Genomic DNA, 27,787 nt, shown 5'->3' with positions numbered 1-27,787 from the left:
GCGTTTTGTGATACATTTTGTACATAAAAATGAAGAGGAGAAGATAAGATGGATGGAGTTGAAGCCGAAGGAAGGAAATAATAAAACCGAGTTGTTGGAAAAGAAAATGTGTAGCGAAAGTGATTTAATTCCTTAAAGAAGATCGATTTGATCGTGAGTGTCTATATTTATTGATAAGCGATAGACAACAATGTACAGTTGACGTTGAAAAAGAGGCGCGACCGCAAGTGATGAACAGTAATCAAGGTAGCAGGTCGCGAGAACAATCGTGTGGCGAGTAGTCGTTAGTCGTAAGAATAAAATCGTTGATGCAGTTCGTGCGAAACCGGAAGAATTGGTTGGCTTGGGGCCTCTGCGGCGACACGAGTGGAGTTAGCTGCTGGCGTAGGCGCATGGCGAATGAATCAGTGCTGGTAGGCCGGAGTGAAGAACTGAGTGCCGGGCGGGGCCCGATAGCCCGGGTAGTTGTTTGTCACGGCGTGCTGGGCGAAGAAGCCGCTGTAGTCCTTGTGGACTTTGCGCGGTCGGCAGGCCGGGCCTTTGGCCAGCTCGATGCGCGCTCGGTTCTCCGCCTCCGTTTGCTGCTTCACCGAGGCCGGCGGCCACTTCTGGTCACCGCGCATGTTGATGCCGTCGTAGGCCGCTTCGGTAGCCGCTGGCTGTGCCTGGTACACCGGGGAGGGCTCCTAAAGCAAGCAGTCGTCACGGAGAACTGGCACGTCAGCGTGGAGCGTCTCGCTCGTCAGTCGCTTACCTGTGAAATCGGGGGCTCTGCCCTGAGCGTGATCAGCGTTGCCGGCGGCTCCAAATGCACAGCCGAGCTCTGCGGCTTGTAGTAAGACTGTGGGCTTTCGACCTCCTGAAAGCACCAAGCAACGGATCTCACGTTAGCACCTCCATTTCGCTAAGCCGTGCGCTGCCTAATCGCTCGCCAGTTTCTTCGCGCTCGCACTGGCGAATTACTTGCGGATACGCGTCGTAGATGCTTTAATTAATCGGCTATTATTTATTGGTAGCGACTCGGCAAAACCGTTGCGATCTCCGGCGGGAAGGTGAAAAAAAGCCTGATCTCATTTATTGGCGCGCGTTCAAAGCGTCGCGTCGCTCCGAGATAATTCAAGAGATGTCGCGGAGGCCGTTGTTGAACGCGCTTCAGCGCACAACGAATCGTGGACCTTTTCTAAATTTGCATCTGCCTGGTGTCGTCTAAAGCGACTGCTCGATTCGGGCAAACGAGAGTCTTCGGAGCCGTGTAGTTTGTTGTGCAGCCATGTACACGTTTGGCAGTGCGCTCGGAAACGACACGCGGAGAGAAAAGCGCGACGGAAGAGAAGGAAAAAGAGAGCCGAGAGGGTGCTGGCGAGTCCTTGCCCGGAATAGAACGTACGACCTCGTGAAGCTGCAAAGAAATAAACAGTTAGCGGAGCTGAGCGCAGTGAAAGATGATAGAGCGACGAAGGAGTGAGAGGTGCGCACGCAGATGCTTGTAGGGAGCCCCTCGAATCGCGCTGCTCACCTGGCTGACGGTCAGGTTATGCTGCCGGGGGTAGCCGTTCCAGGCGCCGTCGCCGAACTGCCGGGGCTCGTCGCCGAAGCTGCTGCCGATCGGCGTCGCCGGCGTCTGCTTTATTTGGATTTGCGGTCTGTGCTGGGTCCACGACTGGGGCTTCCAGGTGTCGAGGCTCGGCAGATCGCTGGTCGACTGCTCGTTGCAGCCGGTCGAGCTGCGGCCCGGCGCCTCGCTCTTCCAGGGGCAGCTTACCGGTACGATGTACTCCCTGGGTCGGACGGAGCTCCAGCTTCTCGGGGCATTCGGCTGGCTCTGAGGCGGCGCGACGAACTGCTGCTGTTGCTGCTGGCGTTGATGCGGACGGCTCGCCGTCGGTTGCGGCGAGACCGAGGCCCAGCCTTTCGCTCTGTCCGCACTGGGCTGCGGCGCCTCGGTCTGTCGTCGCCACGGCTGCCCGCCTTGGTCGTATCGCGAGGGACTTGCCTGATCGTTCGGTTGGCCGGTCGCCTTGGCCCAGGCGACGGCTTCTTCCCTCAACGCTGGACTCTTGCTCTGGTATGTGGCGCGCTCGCCCTCGGCGCGAGTCTTCGTTCCCCATAACATTTTTATTTTTATATCCTACGATGCGCGCGTTCTAGCCTTTCGTCCTCCCGTCGGGAGCATTACTTATTACGCGACTCGCCCAGAATTTTCGAATATCAGAGCGCGTTGCGAATAAACTCACCAAAATATCGCGCGTTCTCGGCATCGCAGAAAAAAAAAAGAAAAAAAGTCTCAACTTTAAGAAACATTGGTGCTGTTTAACAGCAGCAAAGCTCAAAGTAGGACGCGCAAAACAAAGAGTTATTTATTGCTGAACAAGTGAAATAGATTGCATATGGTCAGACATTGATCGGTGAGCTATCGCGTGAACATGAACACAAGCGAAGCCGAAAAAAGCCATTATTTTCATTTTCTACACTTTCTAACGATCGGCGTCAGCACGGAACCGTGCACGTGTACAAATCATCCGAACATTTATGGAATCCATGTGAAAGTTACAACGCCGAATTGACAAATGTCCTGTTATTCAAATTGTTTTAGACCGAGAAAACGAGTTAGTTCGATCGAGATTGATCAACTGATTAGTTAACATACGGAGGAACAAATTCATTCAAACTTGCGAAAGCAACGACGAAAGCTGATCGCTACACATAATTACAATGAGTAGAACGTTTCGACACTTTTGGCACAGTTATTTTAGTAGTAGCTGTCAAACGAACTCTCGCGTAGTTTGACGTTGCCCCTAATTAATTGAACAATCGAATAATCAATGGAGACTTTTTGCGAAAAGAACGAGGAATGCTTGAATCGGTTGTATAATTATTGAAATAACATAACGATTTGAAGGGCTCCGATGAATGAATGTCAACTACAGCTCTACAATCGAATAGCGTGGCTTTCAAACAAAAATTGTTACCTTTGATTGAACAGGGCTCTGTTCAACGAAATCTACGTAATCTAAGCTTCCTTCTTTCGTGGGTGGCCACTCAACTCGTCTCAAGCCTGCATAGAGAAAGAAATTATTACTGACGATGAATGCTTACAGATGAATTCCGAGTCCGCTGGACAGTGATCGTAAGAATTAATGAGCTGCTGCTCGAGTTAATGTACGCGAGGATGAGTAATGCTGAAAGAATGCTGGACCTTTAGGTCCGCACCAAGCTTTCAACGCGTTCGCGTGTGAAATTCGTCGTGTGAATTAAGAGCCTTAGTATCTCGGCAGTCTCTTGCCAAAGCGAACAAACATCGCGATAAACACAAAAGCTCCTGGCAAGCGCGATAATTTGGATCAGTTTTCCGATTACACAAGTAGCAAATGACCAACGCATACTTTTGAAAACGACCGATGGACAGAAAACGAGACATCGAATTCGTATACAAGCTATTTCTGGCGCGGTAAGTTTTCACAACTTATAGTCGAGCGTCACTGCCGATTGAACGTACACTTCAACGCGATCCGTGATTTTCATTTGTTTTCCGTAACTACCTTGTTCACACTCCGTAATGCGACAGAATCAATTCGGGAGGCTGACGACCTATGCGCTCTGAATTTATGCAAAAATACATTGTCATTATATTCAAAGTACATTTGACGCCGAGGTGCGCTCGCGTAAATTAGTTTGGCGCCGATCCTGAAAAAAAAAAAACAACTAGCAAACGATTTTTCAACCAAATGTCTTGAGGTTGTTCTTCGACAAAAGCATCCTTAGTCGGATGAGAATTGATCTGTTTGCACTGAATTGTTATGGTGACTTATCCTTGAAAGAACTGATAAACGCCGGATAATAATTGAATATCTCAGAAAAGGCAATTAACGATGCACTCTCATAACTATCTTGTGCTTCGACTAACGATCGATTAGAAAGGCGCGCTGCTTATGCATCGCATTGCAGGTATGTGCGATCATTCGAGCAATGCGAAGGCAGACGAAAATCCGTAACGCGCAAGATTAGTGTTGTTTCGTTAAGAAGAAGCATTTTAGTTGCAAATGATTTACACTGGTTCGCAGCAGAATTTTATGATCGGACTGAGACTGGAAATGAGACTAACGTCAGCGGAACGCGCGAGTTGTGTCGCTCACCGAGCTGCGGAGCGATAACGATGCACTTGTCGTCGGCGCTAGACAAATTGCAACTGCCATTTTTTGGATGGCACTAGGAGGAGAAACCGCGACATTGCAACGCTCGCGGGGCTTCGCGTGTCAAATGGTCGCGAGTGGGGACGATTCGCGAAAAGTGGGAAAACCGACGTATACGACTCTCCGATCGGGAAAACGCGGAGCCACGCGTGCACCGACGACATTTATTACGAGGAAAAACCAAGTTTAATTGCACGTGCTCGTGGACTTTGGCCATCGCACTCGACGAAAGTCTCCGCTGAAAATAGACAGTTTTGTGCTCTACAGCTGATTTCTCCCATTCTCCGCCTTGCTTCTACTCGTTTCCACGAGTCCCGCATCTTCGCTTTAATTACGATCGCGACCTCGATTTCGATTTAATTCAGTCCGTTAAACCTTATTATACAGACAAACTCACGTCTTTATTATAATCTTGCAACGATTTACTCCTTTACTTGCGCTACACGCATAAACTAAACTTTATTAAACAAACTCTTTATTTTTATTTTCCATTATTCGGCAATGATCGCAATGATATTTTCAATATTGTCATGAGTTTTTAATTATGTTTTAAGGGTTGACTTACCACGTCGAGTATTATCATTATTTCGTACTTCATAGCTTTATTTACGTATAATTCATACGCTCACTTAAGCAATTTTCCAAGTTTGCACGATCGTTCGTTTGCAATGCAGTCGTTATCGCCAAAGTACAAAACTTTTGAAATTAGTTAGAAACCGAAGTAGCCACTTGGTTATTCAATTGAGTCATCATATTTCAGTGAAGTAGGACGCGAAACAAAATTGCCCATTTTTTTTGTTCAAAAATCTCAGTGTTTTCATATATATTATAAGTACGTCCGAAACTTCGTTTAAAAAATTAAACGCTATGTATGAACTATTATCGAGGTTCTTCAATTTAATATAGGCTACATCTTTCAACGAAATGTTAGTCATTGTTTTTCGTGATAAATAATTAGCATGCGACAGTGCTTTAGTAGCTGCATTGATATTTCTCAATTGTGAATTTTGAAAAAAGTTAAAATTAGCGAAAGATACGCGTTGACGAAGTAGCTATATAAAAATAAACTGGAGACTACGTCAGCAAACACCTTGACAATTAACATTGTATACCACAACATTTCAAGGGTGGTTACATTCGTTTTCTGTGTTGGCAAGATTTTCTTAAAATCCGTTCAAAATATTAGTCATTAGATAATCATTTGCCAGCTATAAATACATGCAATAATGCGACAACATTTATTCTCATGATACTTTTTGGCTGTACATCAATAAATTCATCAATGGCAGCTGGCGAAAATTGTAAATGATAATTCTCAACGCTATAAATATATATCTTGTAAGATGAATTTTTTGGCTTCTTATTAGCTCACTTGATTTGTAGAGCTGAACGAATAGAACGCACAAGCGCGATTGGCTGCTTGGCTATTCGCGTGATTCGAGCAAAGAAACAATTTTCAAATACTTTTCTCAAGTTTTACAAAGAACAACCTTTCATGAAATTTTCGACCTTGAGTAGTACGCGTTACAGTCGAAATCTCGACGCTCTGTTAGAATCAATCTGGAACGTGTGAAAGGTTGCGTAGCACGAAAACTACTCTCTTTTACTTCGTCACAAGGCTTTACACGACTTCATTACTTTAAAACGGACTGACTGAAAGCGTTAACAATTGACAAATAACCGCTACTAGTTACTATTAATTTAAAATGTCGGAGACACTGTAATTAGTTAGTCGCAAATGCGTTTTCGAGAACACTGAATCAGTATTCATTTAAATATTTACGTTCTTAACAATTTGTTTTCATTATAACGGTTTGAAAACTATGATGCCAAGTGAATCAAGTGATAATGCTCGATAATTACTGCTCCCTGCCGCTGAGTGGAAAAACGTTTAACAAACGAAAGATCGTTGTTTAAGTTAAAGTCAAGCCAAGAATTTCTCAATTGACTTCGAGGTCGTATTAAATCTCCAACTTCTGTTGACGATATTTCGTAGTCATTCCATTTCCAGCTATCTTCTTTACATTAAAATGTTATGAAGTAAAAAGCACATATAAGCGAGTAATGGCCTACCTATATACTAATAGACGTACGCCGAACAAACAGATTAGATTATCAAATTATCTCCAATTGGGTACTCATATTTTAGTTATAAAAGATAGAATGTTGCATATGTTATTTCGAAAATTACTGTTTTGCAATTCAAACAAAATATTACTTGTATGAAAAAGAAATAACGATGTCCATTTGGTGCGCATGCATTGCAAAACGTAACTTATTATTATTATTATTTTTACTATTATTGTTGTTATTATTTTGCTCTCTGTGTGCAACATTTTTTATGTTCGAAGCAATTGAAAATTAGAGCTGAGCTTGATTAATTTTTACAAGAAGCCGATGACATCATGTTTAATAAAAGTAATGATTGGTTACTACTATTACTAAGAGTTTGGATGTTGCATATAAATTTACCAGGTTTTCCTAATCTCTTCCTTTGCTCCTCCTCTTCCAACATCCTTAACACAGCACTGTTTTGTAGATTTGCGGGCTTGGATAATTTATTAAAATCGATTCTGCAATGGATTGTACGTAATAAGAATCAGCGAAGGAAATGTCGAATGCAAACAATGATGTGCTGTTTAACAGAGCCTGGACTCGATTTAATTTTATCAAAGTATACCTTCTCTCCTGAATCATCTTGCAATGCGAAGGCTTAACGGCAATTTGAACGAAACGTTCGCTATGAGAGCAGCACGATGGAGATAACCGAGAGGAAAAGTACGGACGCAGAAAAAAGCTGGAAAAGCGGAGCTTTTGGCGAGGGCGCGAGGCTCAAACTGAGGAGTACGCGTGCGCGTGTGCGCGACTTGCGATGACGGGTCTGCGCAACAACGCAACAGGCAGCCGCGCGTATAGGTGAGCCGTAGGTACGACGTAAGCGCGCGCGCGCGCGGATCGACTTTGCGAGGTTTATTTTGGTTGAGCGATGAATCGGCCCTCTGAAAATACCTCTTGACGGCGCCTCTCTCGCGCGATCGCCAATGGCCCGAGACAGGGCTGCGCCGACTGCTCACTGCTGACTCGCCTATGCTCCGCCGTCCGCGAATCGACGCGCTACTGTCTGCGTATACGTTGAACTCGCTCTCTCGATAACCAATACACGCCTGCCTGCACTCTTACTTAATCAGCAATCGCTCGCTCGCTCGCTCGCTCGTTCATCCTGTGTGCCCCCTATTAATTGCTATTTGGCCCTAAATCCCCAAGATTATTATCCCCAAGACGGAACTATTTTTCTCGTTCGTTTTAACCTCGAGATTCGAACGATTTTTCAACGGTCCATCAAATGATGTTAGTGTATCGACATACATAATGTTCAGCTTCTGCACTACGTAGACCAGATATTCGTCTCATGATCTACATTATTTTACGATACACAGCGAGCATCAAAGCACATATAACTTTTCCACTTGAACAAAGATCTGAGCTCTCTTGCTTCCGTATTTTTAGCGCGCTAAAAATGATTTCATAAACATAGTCGCTACATTATACCAAATGCTTTGCTTTTGTGTGTTATCAAAACCTTTGCAGACACTCAAGCAGCACATTTTTAGCTACCGATTTTTTTACAACAATTTATTTGTCGAGCCTTAAGAGATTTTGCAATTTTCGATGTCTCTCGAAGCGCTATTCAATGGTATAGATACAGAAAGACCTAATTAAGAAGTTTACTGCTTCACCTTAAAGAAAAGAACAAGTTCATTGAAGTATCATTGGAAAATTAAAAACTTCAAGCATATCAATCAAACATTATCGCTTTTACAAATGCTCGACCATTCACCTTTCCTAACTATTTTAGTCTCGATTCATTGTAACAGTCATTATACCAATGCGCACATATTCCGAATGATCTTGAACAGGTTTTTCACGTAATCGAATAAATATTTTTTTGCCGATAAATCCATTCAAAACAAAATTATGAGCCGCTTGGAAGACAGCATCGCCAAATGATAGCTTCGGTGAAAACATGTAAAATATGTATAACTCTTATTGATGTAATTTTGGCTAATATATAGTTTTAAGTGTCTTTAGCAATTTGAATAATGAATAATGAATAATACATTCTTACCCAACTGCACCATTCGATAGCACTTGAGTCTGACGTTCGAGTGTTTCTTGGATATTCTCCGGGGAATACAATCTTATTGGAGAGTTGAATTGGTTATTCACCAGTCTTGGGGATGTCATCATCTTTCGCACAATAAAATTCTTAATTGCCTCAATATTAAAACCTTATATTTAACATGAAAGCACTTGATAACAAAAATATGTCTTGCAACAGAGAAAGAAAACTGGAAATCGTAGAAGTTTTTTTGCTTTTGAGTATTGAACGGGCATTGAATAAGCCGGAACGATCCAGCAACCGGTTCTATTTTAACCAGGAAATTCCTCCGAATATATCTCGCGGCATGGTTGTTGGCTCGCGTTACGTGAAATTGGATTCTCAGCGTTCGCGTAAAAATTAAAAAAATATCAATTTTTTCATTACTTTTCACCGTCAAAAAGCTTCAATTCCTTTCATTTTTTATTTTTGCCAAAATCATTGTCGAGTCAAAAGTGTCAATGCTTTTCAATCTGGAACAATTCCACCGTTTTAAGGAATTTTCAAATTGCTTATTGACTTATTGAAATGCAAAATAACGAATCGCGACAAAGTAAATGTCAATTTGATTGTTATTCGTCAAAACCTCTATTGCGACATATATGTATAATGAGTGACAATTAATTGTCGATAAAAGTTGATGTTACCTTGGCGGCAAGGCCCTGGGAGCAAAGCACTAACTGAAACTAACAGCAAAACCAGGGAAACTCGGTTCTCACTCTCTACTTCCCTCTTTTCGCACCATCAACACATCTCTCCCCTCTATTTTCTCCAAGATTCTACGTTATATTTTTACATCTACTTTCTGCGCTCTTGATTTCACGCGCATGTATATATATATATATATATATATATATATATATTACTATCTACTTTTTTCTACTTTACCTATTTATTTGTTCGATCGCATGTCTTTATTTGAACGAATACGGCAAAAGCCTTTTCCAGTACTTTAAATTTGTGTGCGCTTTTGTGTGTATGTGTGTGTGTGTGTGTATGACGACCTGAAGGGGCGAATGTAATAAATAGCACTCATATTTTATATTTTAATTGTTTTTGTATTAAAAAGAGATTAATTTACATACAATGTATAACAATGACTTTATCGAATAAAATTTTGTCACCGTTTATTATTATAAAGTAATAATCTTTCGTACTAGTAAAAGTCGTTGAGTCAGGTCACCCACACCATTAATTTGCGACTGCGAAACAGTCCTTTGCAAAATATTTATAATCTATCTAATATTTACAGACTTGTACAATCGCCAACAAAATTTTTTACCTGCATCGTTTTCAAAAAGTAATTGGTATGAATTTGAAACTTCATTCAATGAAGCTTGAAAGTGAATCAGATTTGTACGCGCTGTGCATAACAATCAACAGGTATCTCATAAAAATGTAGTACCTTTTAAAATTCATGTGCTAGCATGATTCAACTGAAGTTGTGTGTTGATGTTTCATACTGCATTTTTATAATCAAAACCATATTTATATACTGTACTGAAAAGTAAGTAAATATATGAGCAATTCCACAAAAAATGTGCCATAATTCGGCATAATTCGGCGTTATGTTCGAATGTTTTTACTAAACGTTTAGAATGCACGCACTTAAATTCTTCATTCCTACTGCCACGCATGCTCCTAATACTATTTTGTTGCTCATAGAAATGTTGACATCAGTAAAAAATAAAACTGCTTTATTGATTATGGGGTTTCGTGCCGAATTAAGGCATTATATCATTGGAACTGCTCGTATAACCACAGACAACATTTTCTCAGGTATATACATTAAATCCATATGAAAACATATAAGTTATTTCTTAACGCTAAACATATTGATCATTAATTTTACGATTGATTTGTAATAATGTAGTTAAACAATAACATTATACATATATAACTTTATGACATTATTTTATATTACAAAATCAATTAATTTCTATTTTTAAAACAGACCTTACGACAGATATCTTAGAGTATAAATGTCGAGCCTCGAAACACTTGAGAAAACACATTTTTGAAAGTAAAATAAAAACGAGAACAAGATGAATAAATAAAAAATAGTAAGAATGGTGTACGTTATGGAAAATTAACTGGCTTCAACGCATACAACTAATAATGTAATGTATTTTCCCAAGTCCTTCATGATCTTTCTGAGAAATCCTTAAGGTTCTAGCTAATGAATTAATTAATGTCTGTAATTGTAAATATTATGAACGGATGCTTGCCAAGCACGTAATAGACTTGTGAGTTTGTTTTAATATGCCTCCTGCATAAATTTTCTTTAACTTAATTTCACATGCAATCGGTGTTTTCATATGAAAGTAAGCGATTGAGCAAATCCATTTACAGAGAGCACACGTGACAATTTGATAAATGAAAATTGTGCTCGCGTGTTAACACATGTATGGTTAGCATATATTCTATGAGTCTGAACTTGTTTGATATTTACAGTGTTGTATTTAATCTAGGCACTTTGTCCATTGATACTTTACTGTTGTGATCGTCATACGTAATTATGTATAATTGTACGGTCTTAATTTTCAGTTTTAGTATTGTTTCTTAGGATCCTATTATCGGTGTTTTGAATGTCTTTATTGCTTTTCATTAATAAAATGATCTTTGTCCATTTCGATCAATCAACTTTTCATGTACACTCTCCCATTCTCATTAAAAGTCTTTCTCTAGCATTTTCCAATATGTTTGCGTGTTTCAAGCGGCTATTTCCTACATTACGTTTTGTTGTTGATCTTTGCCTCCAACAGAACTTGGTCGTTTTATTTTCATGTTCAGATAGTACGTTGAATGCTGTCTTTTATCGGTATGAAACGTTGATTACTTGGTACGGTTTATAACCAGATCACTGACCACGACCAAGCCTTTAGAGTAAGGGCTGTCGGCTAAAGTCTGGGCAAGCCTGATTGCTTCTACACAATGCTTTTTCGCCAAGAACTTGGTCTGTTCCAGTCCTTGAGACTTGTGGACGAGCTCGAAGGCCTTCTCGACGTCACCTGGCTCTTGAAAACGACGCATTATCATTGGGTTCAACTCGGGATACTGAGGACAAACAAACGAACGATTAAGATAGAATTTGTACCGTGTAGAAGCTGAGTGATCATCAGTAGCTTTGAGGAAACTCGTTGGCTTATTACTCACTCGTTCGCAAGCGAAAAGTACTGGCGCAGTAGCCAGGCCCAGCTTCAAATCAGCCGCCGTCGGCTTTCCCAGTGCCTCGGACGAGCATATAAAATCCAGCAAATCATCGACAAGTTGGAAAGCTAATCCGATGTTTCGTCCGTATTGGAAAGCTACCTCTGCTAGGCGTTCGTCGGCGCCAGCGAGCATGGTAACCTGAAAGGATGGCGATGCGTGCACTGATTGGCGCGGTCGAACGAAGGGAGAGAGAGAGAGAGAGAGACAGAGAAGAAAAGCGAGCAGGCAGCTGCTTACCGCTTTCGCCGAATTGGCCAGCAGGCTGGCGGTTTTTCTGTAGGTTTTGGTGAGATAATGGGCGAATCGCTCGTTCTCCGTCTCCTTGGAGCCCAGCTGCATAAACTCGCCCTGAACCAAGTCCGTGACGACCTGAGCGCAGAAAAGCCGAGAATGAAGCTGAGCTAGTCGGCCTAACACGCGACTCGGCTGCGCGCTCGCTGCTTTCGCTCGTATCTGATCGCGATCGCCAAGCCGATCCCATTTATTCGGCTTTAATCACACAGCTGTAGGCTCTCGCGAGAGAGCTCGGCGCTACTCGTTTTTTGCGCATTTTCCAGCTGCGCCAGGCGAATTGAATTACGCGCTACCTCGCGCAGAACCTTCCGAGCGTCCAGCAGCACTTCGCGCTGGTGTTCGCGCTAACGCCACGCGCCGATCAACGAAGAACCAACGCGAAATTCCCCAGCCTCGGATCGCCTATAGAAAGTAAAAGGACATTTGGCTGCATTCCTAAACAGTGAAAGCTATGCTAATTGGAAGTATATTTTTAGACTGGTCAGCTTCGTCAAAGTTTTTCTCGCTTGACAATGCTCTCATCGACTAGCGCGATACTCGAGCCTTCTAACTGGACTTGTTTTTGAAGCTGCCCCCCAAAGCGATTGCAGCGAGGTATTATTCGCGAGCAGGCTCCGTGATCTTTACTCGAAATCACAAAAACCAGCATTGATTCTGCGAACGAAGCGATGATTTGTTCAGCAACTTTACAGACTACTCGATTTCACTTTGTGCGCGTATAATTTAAAACTTTCTACAACTGCGTTGCCAGCTACCGCCATCTGCAGACCAATTGAGTTCTCAAGTGACTTTTACGAGGCGGACGATAAGACAAGTCATCATTGCAAAGGCGAAGATCATTAGCTACTGTTGCACACGATCGTCACGATAGCCGCGCGTTATTTGTCGATGAAATGCGTTCGAGGAGCCGATAATGGATTACGAAAGCCGCAGTGTCGAGGCTTGATGAGCAATCGGCGCCGATCCGAAGTTTTCCTAATATTCAGAGATAACGCACCTGGCTGAGCGTTAAAGTGACATCGTCGTTTCGGAGACGAGCAATCATCATTGAGGCAACAGCGAGAATGAAGTCGCCAGCCATCGTCACCTGCAAAGAAAAGTAAGCGCTTGGTTAAACGTAGTTTCTCACTCGTCGCTTTATCGCTGTCTTAACCCATATTTACAAATTCATGAATGGAACTGACTGTTTATTTCTGCGCGTACATCCAGATAAGACTGGCTTTTCTCGTACGCTAGCGCTCGGTAACCGTGCGCCGTGCGTTCGCTCACCCAGACTAGTTGGGTATTCAAACGAAAAGCTTTTATTTCGACAATTAATGCGACGCACACACGGCAATTTCGCTTTTATTTGACCGAAGAGCGGCGAGCTGGCGAACGCGAGCAACTTTTCCTGAGTTATCGTTGACAGTTACGAGCTTGAACTTGAGCGCAGCGCGACGCGCATGCACAATCAAGCTTTTTTAATCCGCGAGCACTCTCGAGCCGAGTGAATCAGAGCGAGGGGATCGCGGCCAAAGGATAACGGGCCAACGAGTAGAAGGAGGGCATTTTTGCGTACCTTAATACGCGCAGATTAATATTATATGAATAGTTAATTACAAAATGAAAACGTTGAGAAAATTAAAGGCCGCTAAAGCGCACAGTAAAAGCGCAGTCAAGCGTAAATCGCCGCGGCGGCGGCGGCGGCGCGCCGGCAAAATTAATGATCGCGCCGCTACTGCCGCTGCCTGTTACAGAAACGCCACTACGCATGTTTATGCTGTACTTGAGCGTTGCGTTTTTCTTTCACTAGGCGCGCTGAAAGTAAAAGTTTACGGATAATTGTGTTTGTCGTAATTATAAAGCCGTAAAACGGCAGTGCGCCTGCGGGCCACTCACTCAAAGTTCCATCCAAGAAAGTGCATTCTGTGCGCCAATAATAATCGGCGCCCCTCTTTCGCGCGACACTCGCTCGTTCGCAAGGCCGCCGAAAATTATCGTTCAACTAAACGCGGAACAACGATTAGTATATTGCGCGATGCTCTCCCGGATAAGCTGCTATTTTTGGATGATTGGCCTCCGCCAATGGAGACGTCGCTCGTAAACAAACGGTCTGTCGAAATTTCGTAGATGCGTGTACGAGGATCCGTAATCACTCGAATCAAGTTTCACAGGCATCAATATATGGATGAGCTTGCAGTCGATACAGCGTTACACGTAACTCTGGTAATGCCTGACGTAATCCGCTGAGTGTTACACTGTTCGATTCAAATTTCCAATTCTTACGCAGCTCGCGCAGCCAGGCCCAATGGAGGCATTGGCATAACCGGCTCTTCCTACCTGATTTTATTCGACGAGCGCGATTATGGGGAAACGAAAAACAGGCGCAAAGAGGAGAAGCGCCGTCGACGGCCACATTGACTAATGAATACATTGGAAAAGATGTAAGAGATGGTGTTTGCCCCGGAGAAACAAAGATGAGCGAGAACCAATAGGCTTTGGAGCGACGGGAAGGCTCTTTCCATTGAGTATCTGCTCTGAATCGTCATAGTACGACTCGAGCCAGGTGCTAACGAGGCTCGCCGTCCGTGGACCTTGCGCAATTCATTAGCGAGTTCTCATTTCTTCGTGGGGCTTGGCTGGTCAGCCGGTCGTCGCCCAAATAACCCATCGCCCACACACAGCCGACAAGGATTGCCGGTCGAGGAGGACCGCGAGCGAGCGAGAGAGAGCGAGTGACGGCGCGCGTCGAGTTCCGGAAGAAAGCCGAGCGCGCTGCTCGAAAATCCGGGCGCCCAGTGGATCGCATTAACCTCGTTGCTTGGTTCCTTGGCCGCGCGCCGTCCGCGTAAGAACTGGCGGCGGTGGCGAAACCGGTTCGCGCGAGCGCGCACAGCTGAGCCGATCAACGGGGCTTCACCTTCTTCTGGCTCCAGAGCGCGTTGATGGACGGCTTCCCTCGGCGAAAGTCCGACTGGTCGATCACGTCGTCGTGGATGAGGGAGGCGCTGTGGATCATCTCGGCAATCATCGCCACCTGCCGCTGCGACGCCAAGAGATTGCTGCAACGATCAAGCACAAGAGGCGATTCGCCCGTCAACTATTGGACACACGCTTGCCCAGCGAAAAAGCTCTGTTTTTACATAAGGCGCGCTCGCCACTCCTGTTCTTTGGCAGTTTAAGAGAGGAGGAAAGGAAAGTGATCGCGGGATGTTTATGTAAAGAGTGCGCATGCGGCTGCACTGACTTGCTCTGTCTGTGGTAGTTGACGGCCCTAGCCATGAGTATCGCGACCATGGGTCGGAGTGCCTTGCCCTGGCCACTGAAGTAGTAGGTAGCTATCGTCCTCAATTGGTCGTTCGTTGTGTTGCCCACCAGCTCCTGTAACAGACCACCATGGCAGCCTTTCAGCTCCATTTCCTTTTTCTTTTCCACTTGCCCGAGTCGATCGGCTGTTACGCCGCGCGTTACCTGTCTGATGTCCTCGTAGACGTCCTTCAGGTCGTCCTCGAGCAGCTGGTAGGGCTCCACTCGGTAGTCCGCCAGAGAGCCCGGCTGCTGCGTCTGCATCGAGCTCATCGCCCGAGCCAGGCTGGCGCAGTGCTCGTTGCCAGTGCTCATCTGCAACACGCGCGCGAACGTCGAACATTTATAAGCTTGTAAGCATCCCTTTTCCCTATTTCACTTTCGTAACGAGCCTCTTTCGAAGCAATCGAGGCTACCTTGTTCGATGGGGCTGTACGCGGTTTACTCGTAGGTCGGCTCGTAACGCCTCGTTAACGCCTCTTCCAGATTGAACGCTTATCCGTAATGCACCGATGTACCAATGCGATACAACTGTTGCACAGCTTACATGATAATTAGGGTGTGGCTAGGCCGTTGGTCACCTACTTTATAGCGCTCCGGCGTTTCTACGCGCGAACGTTTCTTTTTCTCTAAACGCTTATTAATTCAATTCGAAAATATTTCACATTTATAACGGTTTTTTGCCATTTCGCATCTAAATTTACAGCTCAAGCGAATGTGTAAGAGCACCGACTCGAGGCTGATTATTGAACATTAGGCTACAATAATCTGCGTCAAGTAGTCAGCAGGTTTTCGAGTTTAAAGGTGATTTATCTAATTGTAAGTTAACCAATCATACATTTTTAACTTAGCCTACGTCAGTCTCTTTGATGCGCTCGACTCAGATATTCAAGGACGTTCTCTTGAGAATGACTACTTTATAATTTCTTTCAACGTTCGCTATAACTTCCTTCGTGTATTACCTATACAGCGAAAAAAAATTGAGCATGGCCAAGCTCAGACAATTTAAATTTGGTATGATTGCGAAGTCAATATTCCTTAACTTAAAAAAAACAACAAAAAACCGATGTTATTCTAGCAATTATAAGGCATTGAACGCTACAATAAAAAACACGGAGTACCGATGCTAATTCAAAAGTTTATGGCATACTATATAATTTGATTGCTGTTTTCACTATTTCCATGCGGTTTAATTATATTTTATATTTGAACGACCATGTATCATCTTCGAAAGATTGTTAATGTAAACACCGCGCAAAGTTTAACTGTCTAACTTGACCGTTAGAAGTAAGCGTGATTGCATTTCGATGGCAGAGTCCTGCTCTGAAAGTGCCCTTCCGGTCGAACGCTATGGCTGTTCGTAAAATTTGAAAGTAGCCGTATTGGCACAACGAATCAAGCAGTGGCTCGCTGAGTACCATCAAATTCATCGTACAAGAGTTGATTTTGAAGGTTAAAGAAACAACATTTAAATGAAACGTCGTAGATTGAGTAATTCGCTTCCAGTGGACGGCTATAGCTGTTTTTATAAAAAGCACGGAATTCACTTAATTAGAAAATACTTGTAAGAGACAAAACATCGATATGGGTGTCGAATATTTTATGAGATAGCATACGTGTCGAAAAAAAAAACGTAGCTCATTTGATTGCTCACGGAATTGATACTTTTCTCGTTAGCCGGGTGCGCCGGTACGCCGCTGATTTATCGAATAAAGTCGAGAGATTATTCCGAAATCGCTGGTAGCAGACGATACGGCGTCCGTAACAGGTTTCTTTCCGAAACAGGAAATTGGCCGTACACTGTGAAAAAAAATCTACATTCGACAGGACGACACGTGCCAGGAATACTTTTTTTTTCGCATAGACGCGGAGCGATGACACGCGCGCAAGCCGTTCGTTACAAAAGAATCTCCGTGTTGTCATACAATGAAATTTTCGAGGGTCGAGCAAAGAATTTTTCGCAAACAGGCGTTGTCCGCGACAATCTACGCGGAAAGACGCGCCGAGATAAAGTTGGACGTGAAAAAATGCGCACGGCCAATAGCGAGCTTCGGGCCGGCTTGCTTGGATGCTATGCGAAGCGAGATTGCTTCATTGTCGCTTTTCTCGGCAGCAGGCAAAGAGAAGCCGTCGCTGGCGGGCCGAGTGCAGTCACCTTATTGATTTCACCGCGGCATAAATTACAAGTCTATCCGACGGCAATATGGCGGCAATTTCGATTGGACGCCTCGGCTGGCTCTCGAGGTCAAACGTGGACGAGTGCGCGGCCTGTGCGAACCCTCTTAGCGCGCGAATTTTCGACGACGCTCTTTCGGGCCGGCCGCTGACGAAACATTTTGGACGGTTGCCCTTGGTCAAAGTGCAGCACTGCTATATTTTCGCGGAAATTACTCGATGCTCGAAGACTGCTGGCAGAAGGTCGAGTGTGATGTGCGGCGAGAACGAGCGAAAAAATTGCACAAGCGTCGCGAGCGAATCTCGGAATTGTCGGCTTGAGAAGATACGAGTGGAGAGCTGCCAGATAATATTGTATTTATATTTATCAGCATGGCTCATCAGCGCGATGAAGAAATCAGTTGTAGGGTGCTTAGCAGCGGCTAATTCATTTGAGCTATGTGAATTGACGATTGACGGTGAGCGCGTAGTAGGGAGGGAGAGAGGAAGATTGGAGGAGGGGGGAAGGACGCTCATTAATGATGATTCATGCTGACAAGCGCGAGTAAAAGTGAACTAGTCCTAGTAAAGCAAAGTCTAGAGCACTCTCCGGCTACTTATTCGCCTGGTAATTTCGTACTTTGCCTGTAATCACAGCCCACTCTTGCTGCGTTAACCGTTCATTTAGATTTTTTTATTTTTTTTTTTCGAGATGCCGTTTCTAGGTTACCACGTGCTACGCTTTACGTCTAATGTATTCGACTTTTAATGAGTATGGGAATCCGTTATTTATGACAATTGCGCTAACGAGAGATACGTTTATATACTGGTGGAGACGTTTGATTAATAGATCCGATCATTGAAATAGCTGAGCAGTCAGTCAGTCGAGTCGCGAATCGAACGTGGAGAGGGTTGAACGGCCGACGTTGCGCAAGGCAAGAGCTGACTTCTGGCGGAGGCTGTCCGGTGGATATTCGCGGCTATTAGGCGACGAGAGCTCGGCACGGAGGCGTAGTCGCGACCTCAAACTTTGAGACTCGCCAAAGGAATCGGTAGCTGCGCGGCAGGTCGTTCGTTGGTAAGATCGATCGATCGAACTGCAGCAACGGCGAGAGACCTTCCAAGGTTGCCTTGGCTTGTGTCGTTTCACAATTAAATTCCATGCGCACCTTGTACGTATCGCTCACTGAAAAGAGCATTTATTAGCATTCCAAATGCGTACACCTCCAAACGACCAAATTCCGCGCAGAGTACTTTGCCGATTTCACGCCTACTTCGACTTGGTTTCTTCGCGTTTTCTTTTCTTTTTTTCGCCACACGATCGCTTAAAAGTCTCTTAACAATTACGCAATTATCGCTTATGAAATTCTTATGAAAGAGACAAATGAATAAACAACTCGTGGGACGTTACTTAACGAGCGCCCGGCAGATTAAATTTGCGAAAAACGTCGAAGCTCCGCGTAGTCCGGGCAGAAACCGATCGAAAACTTGGCGGCGCCGGCGAACGCCATGCGATTTCAGACAACTTTCACCGATCGGAAGCGCGGAAGCGAGCGCTCGAGCGACAATCGGCGGGGGCGGCAAGTGCGGCAAGTGCGACAAGTGCGACAAGTGCGGCGGGAAGCGTCGACGCGGCAGCTCGCAGAATGGAGACCGAGAAAATTGGGCGGCTGACGGTGTCTGGGAGAGAAGAGGCGACGGCGCGGAAGAATGTGAAAGTGGTCTAGCCGGAGGCTTCGTCCGGCATTTCGTCAGCCGCGGCATCGGCGACAGCGAAACTCGAACGCGCCGGCGACCGGCGCGTGGAAAGAAAGGATGCACCCAAGGGGCAGGTATAAATAGCGCGATAATGGCGCTCGTCCTTGGAAGGCGCACCGCGCTGGCAGGACTGCGGCGCGGAGCCGACGGAAGAGAGCGAAAGAAAGCGGTCGGCGAGCGGTCGTCCTTGGCTGGGCAGCCGGCCGGCTGCCGATCGCCGAGTCCAAAGCAGAGCAGCGTCAGTGCCAAAGGGCTTTCGCAAGCCGCGGCTCGGCGAGCGTCCGTGTCGCAAGGCTGCTCCGGCACTGGTCCGCCGACCGATGCTCCTTTATCTGGCCGCCGTGCCGCGCGCGCGCCGACCATTTCGCAGCTGCGAGCGATCAGCTGCTCCAGCCTTGCGTGACCGCTGCCTGTGCGCTCTCCTCACCTCGATCCGATTCCCCGAAGACTCGTCGCTCGTTAAATATCATCGCCGCGTCGCGTCTCCGGTAATTAGCCTCCGTCGAGGCTCCCGTGGAAGATCGACCGATGTTCACTTTTTCCGAGGTTCTAGAGCGTCATCCCCCTTGCGTCGCACGCGACAGTCCGCAGGCTCGAGCTCTATCGAGCGCGACGCTTCAGCGACAGCTCCGCGACGGCCTTTCCCGACGAGCGTCCGTCGGATCGAGCGGCGAAACGCGCTTCTGTCGAATTGTTCAATTGGCTAAGCAAATGCGCGTAAGAGGAGAAAGCGCGGGGCAAGTTCGATTGCAAGTGGCATTCTGCGCGAGCGGCGAGGAAGGAGCGAGGCGGCCGAGCGCCTGCTGCGAACCGGATCGACACTCGATCTTTGCAACGCGCGCTGCAACTGCCGCTACAGCTCGATCTGGCCGTTGCTGGCCCTGCTGGCCCTGCTGGCCCTGCTGGTCCGCACGGACGTCCCTCGAGCGGCGCGACTCGGCCAGGCCGACGTCGCCTGCTTTACATCCAAACTGTCACCATTCTGACTTGCTAATGAGGCTCTCCGCTAATGAACGCCACACTCCGCGCTCATCCTTGCGAAATTCCGCGCCGTGATGTATTGTCGTTTTTTATCGAGCTTCGCCGTCGTTCGGCATCGTTTTCGATTGTAAATCAGCTTCGTTTTTTTCATCCGCGCGGCTCCGCCAGAGTCATTATCCACAGCGACCACCACCAGTGGCGGCATTCGGATGCCGAGGTATTGCGTCAAGCACGTAATAGCACAACGGCCTGCCGGACATTCACACGCCCATCCGAGGCGTCGACCGAGACGAAGTGAAAGGGGCGGACGAAACTCGGGACGAGACTCGGGCCCGAGGTGCAGCGGCAGGCGACTGCGGACGAGGCGGACAACAGGTGCGTTGTTGAGTGCAGCAGCGGATCGGCCGCGAAAAGAAAGCTGCGCAGGCGCTGCGGTTCCGTGGAGAGTTACGAGGTGAGCCGCCGCGGGCGCGGTACACTTCGGTCTGCGGTCGAGCGCGCGGCGCGCGGCGCGTGAGAGCGACCTTGATTCGGCTCGAGAGAGGATCCGTCAGCATCCGCCGCGAGCCCGCCGATCTGGGTCGTGCTGCTCGTCGCCGCGGGAGAAAGTGTATTTTCCCTCTCATTGCCAGTCTGCTCGTCTCGGCGAGCGACACTCTCGGGCTCGCGCGACCGCAGACGCGCGCGCCGAGCGAGCGGCGACGCGCGGCTCCAAATGGGCACGCCTCGCGCGCCCGTTATTGCCGTGATTAGCCCTCTCTGGCATTCATTACATAAAAAGCGGCATATCATATCGAAGCGACGTTACATAAAGACAGCAGAGAGAATCGCTGAGTGGATTGCCACACATCCAGGCGAAGCGTGTTTTTTTGTTGCCTACGGCGCCCGTAGGTGCTAGATAGAGCTCGCGCGCCTGGATCGTAACGAGAGAGCAGCCTGCCAGGCAATTGCAAAAGATAACCTTGACGACTGAAGCATTGGCCGTTTTCTCACCGGCGACTCATCGCCGCGGCGTCTCGAGGGCTTTCGCAAGCCCCTGCTCGCGACAACAACGCCCGAGCCCGGCAGATCGTCGCCACCCGACTGCGCCGACCGACAATGACCCGGCCCGAGGACGAGACGTCTCTCGCCCGTCGAGGCGACCTTAACCGACCGAACGCGGCGCATCTCCGACGGCTGTAGGTAGGCCCGCTTTCCCGCGGATCGGCCGGCTAGCCGCGGCGCACGTGGCGGCGACCGAGCGATCGAGAAAGTGCGTTCGCCGCCGCCGCCGCCGCCGCCGCCGCCGCCGCCGCCGTTTCGCGCTCCCCGATTTTCTCTTCTCCAGGTCGGTCTTCTGGCCCGCCGCGCTCCGCTGCGCCCGTTGATCGCAGGCTTTCCGCACTACTGGCCCCGTCCGCGCTGTCGCCGCGTGTTTGACTTGACGTTGCGAAAGCCCGTTGCGAGCGCCGCGGCCGCGGCTTCCTTCCGTCGGCTGCGTCGCTTCGGCTGGCGCGGCGCGGACGCGCGCACAAGTGGCGATCGCGGAAATTCCGCCGGGTCCCCTTCCACCTGGCCAGGGGTCTCCTTGAACCTGACCCATTTCTCCGCTGCCCTACTAACCGCACGGGCGTGCGCCGTCCGCAGTGCCGCGGCGCCCAAATTCCACTCGCCTGCGAACGCTTGCTGCGAGCAGTGAAAGTGATCGTCGACGCAGAAGCTGCCGTTTACCAATCGGACCTGTTGACATTTGCCAAGCCACAGGCGGCGCAGGAATGTCAAGTACGGGAGGAAAAGTCGGTGCGATCTTTAGCGGATATTGGCCTCGGCGAGGCACGCGCGATTTCGCAAGCGAGCTACATCGACGTCCATCCTCCAGCGGGGGACACGCAGCGTCGTGGGGCCGTCGAAGGGGCCGCCAGTCGGCGCGTCTGACGGGTCGCGGACGAGAGCTACTGAAAGGGGCCGAATCGGCGGACCGCCGGTCGCTCGTTGCCGCGTCCAGCCGACTTTCTCGCCCGTCTCTTTCTGCCTGGCTTGCTTTATGCCGACAACTCTGCTTTTCATCGTGCTCCCTGCTCCGCGCCCGCGGCGCCGCTGCTCGTCGGCTGCTTTCTTCGCGACGCCTTTTCGCACTCGACTCGACCGTCGGGCGCCGCTCGTTTGCAATTGTCTCGCTGGAAGCGCGGCAGGCGCGAAGAACCGCCGGTCAGCCTGTCGCAACTGTCCGCGAAAAGCGACGGAGCACGAGACGCCGAGCGTTCGCAATAATGCCGTCGGTGGACGCTGCCGCGAGGCCCGCTGCGGATAACCGAAACTGCGAGCCGATTGCGACACTCCGCGCTCGGCCGACAAAGGCGCGCCATTGGCGCACGTGCTGCTCGCTTTTCGGCCGGTACGGGCGCGCAGAGCGAACGAGCCTCGCGGCAAGTATCGTCGAGTCGCGTGCATCTCTGGCCGGCCGCTGATTTGTATGCAGCGAGAGCGCGCGGAAGAAGAGAGGCCCGCCCAAGGCCGCGCGTACGCGGCTTCTCGCGTCGAACCGCTCGTCCGACCCGGCGCGCGCCTCTCCGCTTTTCCGTGCGTTTGGCGCGCCGCTCGGCCGACGCTCTTTGTCCGCTTTTGCCGAACCGCGCGCACCGCATCCATCCATTTCCTCGGGGAGCAATAAAAATGGACGCGACGCGCGGACCGCCGCTGACTTCGCCTTGCGACTCGCGCTCGCACCGCTTCATCGGGCTGGATGACTCGCGAAGGTTTCGAAACGCCGACGAGTGGCACGGTTTTCGAAGGCTCCATCCGTCCGCGCGAACTCGCTTGGTAGCCTGACGTCGTTCGTCGTCGTATCGGAGATGATCGCGAAGCGCGACGGTGGCGAGTACGCGTCGTTGGCACGGCGAGAGGCAGCGACGACCGAGCTAGAACGAGCCCGAGATATGACACGTCGAATCGAACGAGCGCGCGTTGCACAACTGGATCACGGGTTCGTCGCTGCCGAGAGTGGTCGACGACCGGTATTTCCTTCGGCGAGAGATCCCAACTGCGACAGCGCGCTTTTCCTCCATTTCAACGGGAGCCGTCGCACTTTTACACCGGTCGAAGCATAGCGGGCGCCGGACAGAGGGGCAGAATCTAATCGCGAGGCGTCGCGAGGCGTCGCGAGGCGTCGTGAACGCCCGGTCGACTAATAACGATGGGCCTACGTATGGGCAGATACGGCTCGTTGAAAAATTCCAGTGGGCTGTCGTAATGTCGCGCGCTTTGACGTAGGCGCGCGATCGATCGATCATAATCAGGCGAGCTGGCGGCATCTAGCCAGGTGGACGATTGTCGCGCGGCACAAAGGAAAAGGAAAAATGCGATCGCGCGTCGTGGACGAGTCGGGAGACGAGAGAGCCGATGAATTTATCGAGTTAACGCTGCGAAACGCTGAAAGGATCTTGCGCGCGCGGCGCGATAATTGTGATTGAGCAATAGAGGAGATTCACACTCGAGCACCGCGGGGCAGAGAGCTCGCTCGAAGAGACGCGAAGGACGCGGAGACTCGTTTGCTCGGATGCTCGTGCTTTGTTTAAACAATATCGCGTAATTGGTCTGCGCGAGCTTGGCCTCGGCCGCCGTGGTAATTGCGCCCCCGCTCGAGTAATACGGCCGGCAAGGACAATTTTGCGCTGTTCTCCGCCGCTGGCGAAGATCTCCGGCCGCGCGGCCTTTTTCATTCGTCGATCGACGACGCCAAGCACGCCGCTGCTTCGCTCTCGCGGCTTTCTACCCGCGCGACTCTGACTCTGCGCTCGGTTTCAAGATCAAAATGAAAGTCTGCGCAATTTCTCGTTGGACGGCTCGCTCGCACGCTCGCTACGACGCGACATCGTCATCGGGCCCCCCTAATTCCGCAGCATGACCCTGGCTGCCAAATCTGACACTGAGCGCCAATGAAAACTACGTATTTACAAGCCAGTTCGTTCACCTCGTTTGCTCTTGGACGCCAATAAAAAAAACGTTGCGTAGCCGACCTTTACAACAGCACGCTAAATACGCGCGCGTACGCCGTAAGCAATAATTCTGCGAGCGCTGTGCGCATTAGAGCTCATACGAGCGTGAAATATATGCCGATTGAGACATAGCACTGCACGCAGCTATCGCGTCCCGCGGACAGCTAGAGGCGGTCGACGTGCATGCCACTCCGGAATAAGATTGATTGCCCGTGTCTTCGGTCACGCCTTTACGTTCGGTCGACACTCACAGCCAAGTGCTGCCTCGGTAAACGACGAATTTCTCATAATTGAAATCGATCAAACGAACGCGACGCGCGACAAGTTACAGCTAAACTGTCGACGAGCGGCTCAAGTTCGCGCGAACAGCGTGGTGTCCGTGTGCGTATGCGCGTTAGCCAGAAGAACGAAAATCCAATGGTTACGTGCCCTCGGATCAAACAGGTGGTTCCGTTTAACGATCATGCGTGCTTCGCCGACGCTAGCGATCATCGCACAAACTCCGTCTGCGTCGCATCTTTCCGCTATCGTCGGCGTCGTCGTCGACATCGTCGCGCGGCTCGCGAGTGAAAGTGCGACCACGAAAATCCCAATATGGTCATTAAAGTGTTCAAACGACGCTCCACTTTGGCATATGTCGAGCGAAGCGACAGCAGGCAACAATACAACATCTCGGTGTGGTGTGATTTCAGGAAGGATAGCGCCAGTGGCGGAGATGAGGCCAGTGCAGGCAGACGCGATTCGTTGCACAACGGAAGCGACATGCAAAATACGCTTGACGAAGCTGGGCGCGTTGCTGTGGGTGGCCTTCCAAAAGAGAAGAGGAGGCGACGAGCAATGAGCAAGAAGCACGCCGCCATGAAATTTAATGTGGCAGGCACGGATTAAAATGTAAATACAGAGAAGCGCGCGCGTCACTTTGTTGCGTTAATAATTGCATTAGTAAGGTATTCATGCGCGCACTGCCGCGCGTATTCGGACTATCGATGGCCATTCGGCAGAGACGCCCGTTCGGGGTCGGCGCGCCGACTCGCGCTGTAGCAACATCTTCCACGAATCGTTTGCACTTGCTCAACTTTGGCCGTCTCGCTGGCACGTCCAGCGCACTCGGCAACGCTCCTTCCATCGATCGCCGTGTCTTTCTTTGCCCGTCATTTTCTCTGATCTAATCGCCGCATCATCGGTCACGAAAACCCCGTGCATATTCAAGACGCCACATTATAAAGGATGATTGTTCGCTAATGAACGAATGCAGCGCACACACCACACGTACGCTCGATATTTACGATATTTGTAGATCGTACGCACTCTGCAGCGGTTGGGCAGACCGACGACTGTAGTCGTCACAGTGCGTCACCGCAAACGCGTGTGTACATTGCTAAAAGCCGCGACCGAGCGACTCGAAATAAAAAGTCGCCTCACGGGCGACTACATTTTCAGGCCAACGTCGATGCTCCCAGATCGAACGCGTTGCGCAATAAACGAGCCACCCGGGAGAATGCGAAAGTGGCGCTGCGCGAGGTGCATTCGGACGTTCCGCGGAGAACTTCTTCTGCCAACGGCAGAGCTAGCGAGACGATGCCGTCGGCGTCCGGAGCGCGCGATCCCGGTTGGCACGCGTAGCCGGCAGCCCGGCGCCACGGGGTTGGAAACCGAAGCGCGGAGGGGACCGGCCGAGCGCAGCTGGCGAAAGCGGCTTGCGGAAGGCGATTTTGAAATGTCGCCTAAAGGAAGTAGCCTCGCCCAGCGCTGGCGTTTGCAAACCGCGATCGCCGCGAGAGCACACAACAGCCGACCGCGTCGCATCTCTCCTCTATTCAGCTATACGTTGCGTCACACCTGCAGCCAGAGACACTCTCGGACCTCATGCAAATCAAGTGTCGCACACTCTTTTTTCGCATACGGATTCCGAAAGCTTGAGAAACATCCCGCTTTCGACAACCCACGCGCGCACTCTCGGTATGCGTTGGCAAGTGCGCCGACCAGCTGCAGTTCAATCGGTACTTTTCGTGACAAACCTGCGACAAGCGAATTAGATCGAGAGAGAGAGAGAGAGAGAGAGAGAGAGAGAGAGAGAGAGTGAGAGAGAGGAGGGGGGCGGTGAAACTTGCAAGCAAATATTTGATCGCTGGCCAACGTGCCGCCTTGCCGTACGAGCATATGACCAAGGAGAAAGTGCTCTTTGCCCATAAGCACGCCACGCGCATTAGCACACAGTGGCGACAGTAGGCGGCTTTCTTTTACTTTTGGCCATTCGTCCACGTCGCGGAGCTTTGGTTTTGGCGCGTTTTCCGCGCCACGCGCCCGCGCACAACCGCGCCGCCCTAGCAGACGCAATTGCGGCTGGTCTTATCGCAGTGGATAGTACATATATATATATATATAGCAACAGCCGCGAGCAAGCACCACGACAGCTACGTCGTCTGCTAGCAGCTGATATGCACAGAGAACACCGCGTGCTCGTGACTAGCCCGCGATGACCCGCAACGCCATTCCCTTCGCTCACCCGATACCGCGCCAGTCAGACCCACCTGTCCGACTAGAATCCACGACTCTTGTCACGACCACCACCACCATCTCAGACAATAGGCCGCGCAATCAGGCTGCAACGGCACTATCGCTGTTACATAATTTGACGTGCTTTTCTCCCTGATAGGTTAGGTCTTGCTATCGCTTCGCGAGGATAAATATTGATGACTAAAGCCTAAAGCACGAAAGCTCGATGCGAGGCGAGCACGCAGCGAGCAAAAGGAGAATTAGGGGTTGAGGGCCGCGAAAATAGCTGTCGGGGCGAAAGCTTACCTGGCAGCGTTGGATGAGCCTGGTTGAGAGGGCGGCCTGGGGGTTGTCAAGCTCGCGGCGCAAGCTGGCCGAGGTGGTGAGGTTTCGGCGCAACTGGCACAGTTTCTCCGCACGGGCACAGAGCCGACTCGAGCCTAAACACGCCATGGCGAAAAGTGCAGTGAGCCGACTGCGAGCCCAACCGACTCACTCGGACGACTTTCGAGAGTTCCACTGGTCCCCACCGCGCGCCGCTTTCTGCGTTTTCCCTTCAGTCGTGCTCGCTTCTCTATTGCAGCTGACTCGCTCTCCGACCGCCTACTGCCAGCTCTCGCTCTCGCAGCTCTCTACTCGAGAATCAATCGTCGAGCGCGCTCGCGCCGAGCTTGAGGCTCCAGCTCCTGGCCGTCTGCTTTCCTTGCTATGTGAATACGAACCCCTTCCTGGGGCCTATAGCCGCCGCCGCCGCTACCTTGAGGTGGGATTTCCCACCCGGCTACTCTCTCTCTCTCTCTCTCTCTCTCTCTCTCTCTCTCTTCTCTCTCTCTCTCTCTCTCTCTCTCTCTTTCTCTCTCTCTTTCTCTCTCTCTTTCTCTCTCTCTCTCTCCTAGCCGTAGCTGCACAGCCTGTGTGCGTTCAAGTTACTCGACCGCTTCCAGCTCTTTCACTGATTTCTTTTCTTTGCCATATAACGATTACTATGCCATATATACGGTTACTATCTCATTCGTTTATTTACACGCGCATACCTATTCTTTAGTTTCATTGACGCATCGCCTTTATCACTATAATCATTCCATTCTTAGTCCTAATTCAATTTTACACATTGAAAATATTTATGCATTGTCATTTTTAATATTTCACCAGTGTTCCTTCTTAATGACTTATGACAGCAATACGTGCCTAGATATCTTAGCGTCCAATCGCACTAATGTTCTGAAACAATTAAAATTCCAAGTATTGTCTACATCTCCAAAAGTTATTTCATTTGCTTCCTT

General features: G+C 49.0%; 2 protein-coding genes across 3 annotated transcripts; both read right to left on the bottom strand.

Moving 5' to 3' along the window:
• Window positions 1-142: 142 nt before the first annotated feature.
• LOC131668256 (uncharacterized) lies at window positions 143-8,438 on the bottom strand. 2 transcript variants are annotated; one of them, XM_058942283.1, is made up of 6 exons: window positions 8,317-8,438; window positions 6,663-6,763; window positions 2,970-3,055; window positions 1,517-2,095; window positions 755-859; window positions 143-686 (listed from the first exon to the last, which is right to left on the bottom strand). In XM_058942283.1, exons 1-6 carry the CDS (start codon window positions 8,436-8,438, stop codon window positions 405-407), a joined length of 1,275 nt encoding a protein of 424 aa, XP_058798266.1. In that variant the 3' UTR covers window positions 143-404. The 2 variants fall into 2 exon arrangements, with proteins under 2 accessions (XP_058798266.1, XP_058798267.1); XM_058942284.1 differs by lacking the exon at window positions 8,317-8,438 and adding an exon at window positions 6,871-7,203.
• A 971-nt stretch (window positions 8,439-9,409) lies between these two features.
• LOC131668346 (all trans-polyprenyl-diphosphate synthase PDSS1) lies at window positions 9,410-27,263 on the bottom strand. The gene is made up of 8 exons (XM_058942436.1): window positions 26,811-27,263; window positions 15,307-15,456; window positions 15,083-15,216; window positions 14,756-14,897; window positions 12,854-12,943; window positions 11,800-11,931; window positions 11,506-11,700; window positions 9,410-11,406 (listed from the first exon to the last, which is right to left on the bottom strand). Exons 1-8 carry the CDS (start codon window positions 26,955-26,957, stop codon window positions 11,185-11,187), a joined length of 1,212 nt encoding a protein of 403 aa, XP_058798419.1. The 5' UTR covers window positions 26,958-27,263; the 3' UTR covers window positions 9,410-11,184.
• Between the last annotated feature and the right edge of the window lie 524 nt (window positions 27,264-27,787).

This window comes from Phymastichus coffea, unplaced genomic scaffold (assembly GCF_024137745.1).
Source record: "Phymastichus coffea isolate CEN01 unplaced genomic scaffold, Cenicafe_Pcof_1.1 PCOF00076, whole genome shotgun sequence".
Classification (NCBI taxonomy): domain Eukaryota; kingdom Metazoa; phylum Arthropoda; class Insecta; order Hymenoptera; family Eulophidae; genus Phymastichus; species Phymastichus coffea.
The sequence above is the reverse complement of the archived record's forward strand: the minus strand, read 5'-3'. Positions and strand labels throughout refer to the sequence as shown.

Excerpts from the sequence above, each read along its gene's own strand:
- LOC131668256 (XM_058942283.1), bottom strand. The coding sequence starts at position 8,438 with ATGATGACATCCCCAAGACTGGTGAATAACCAATTCAACTCTCCAATA. Across the intron at positions 6,764-8,316 it reads CTATCGAATGGTGCAGTTGG|AATCGATTTTAATAAATTAT; the intron begins GTAAGAATGTAT and ends AATCCATTGCAG. Across the intron at positions 687-754 it reads CAGAGCCCCCGATTTCACAG|GAGCCCTCCCCGGTGTACCA; the intron begins GTAAGCGACTGA and ends TGCTTGCTTTAG.
- LOC131668346 (XM_058942436.1), bottom strand. The coding sequence starts at position 26,957 with ATGGCGTGTTTAGGCTCGAGTCGGCTCTGTGCCCGTGCGGAGAAACTG. Across the intron at positions 11,932-12,853 it reads TCACTTTAACGCTCAGCCAG|GTCGTCACGGACTTGGTTCA; the intron begins GTGCGTTATCTC and ends TTCTGCGCTCAG. Across the intron at positions 11,701-11,799 it reads TGGCCAATTCGGCGAAAGCG|GTTACCATGCTCGCTGGCGC; the intron begins GTAAGCAGCTGC and ends CCATCCTTTCAG.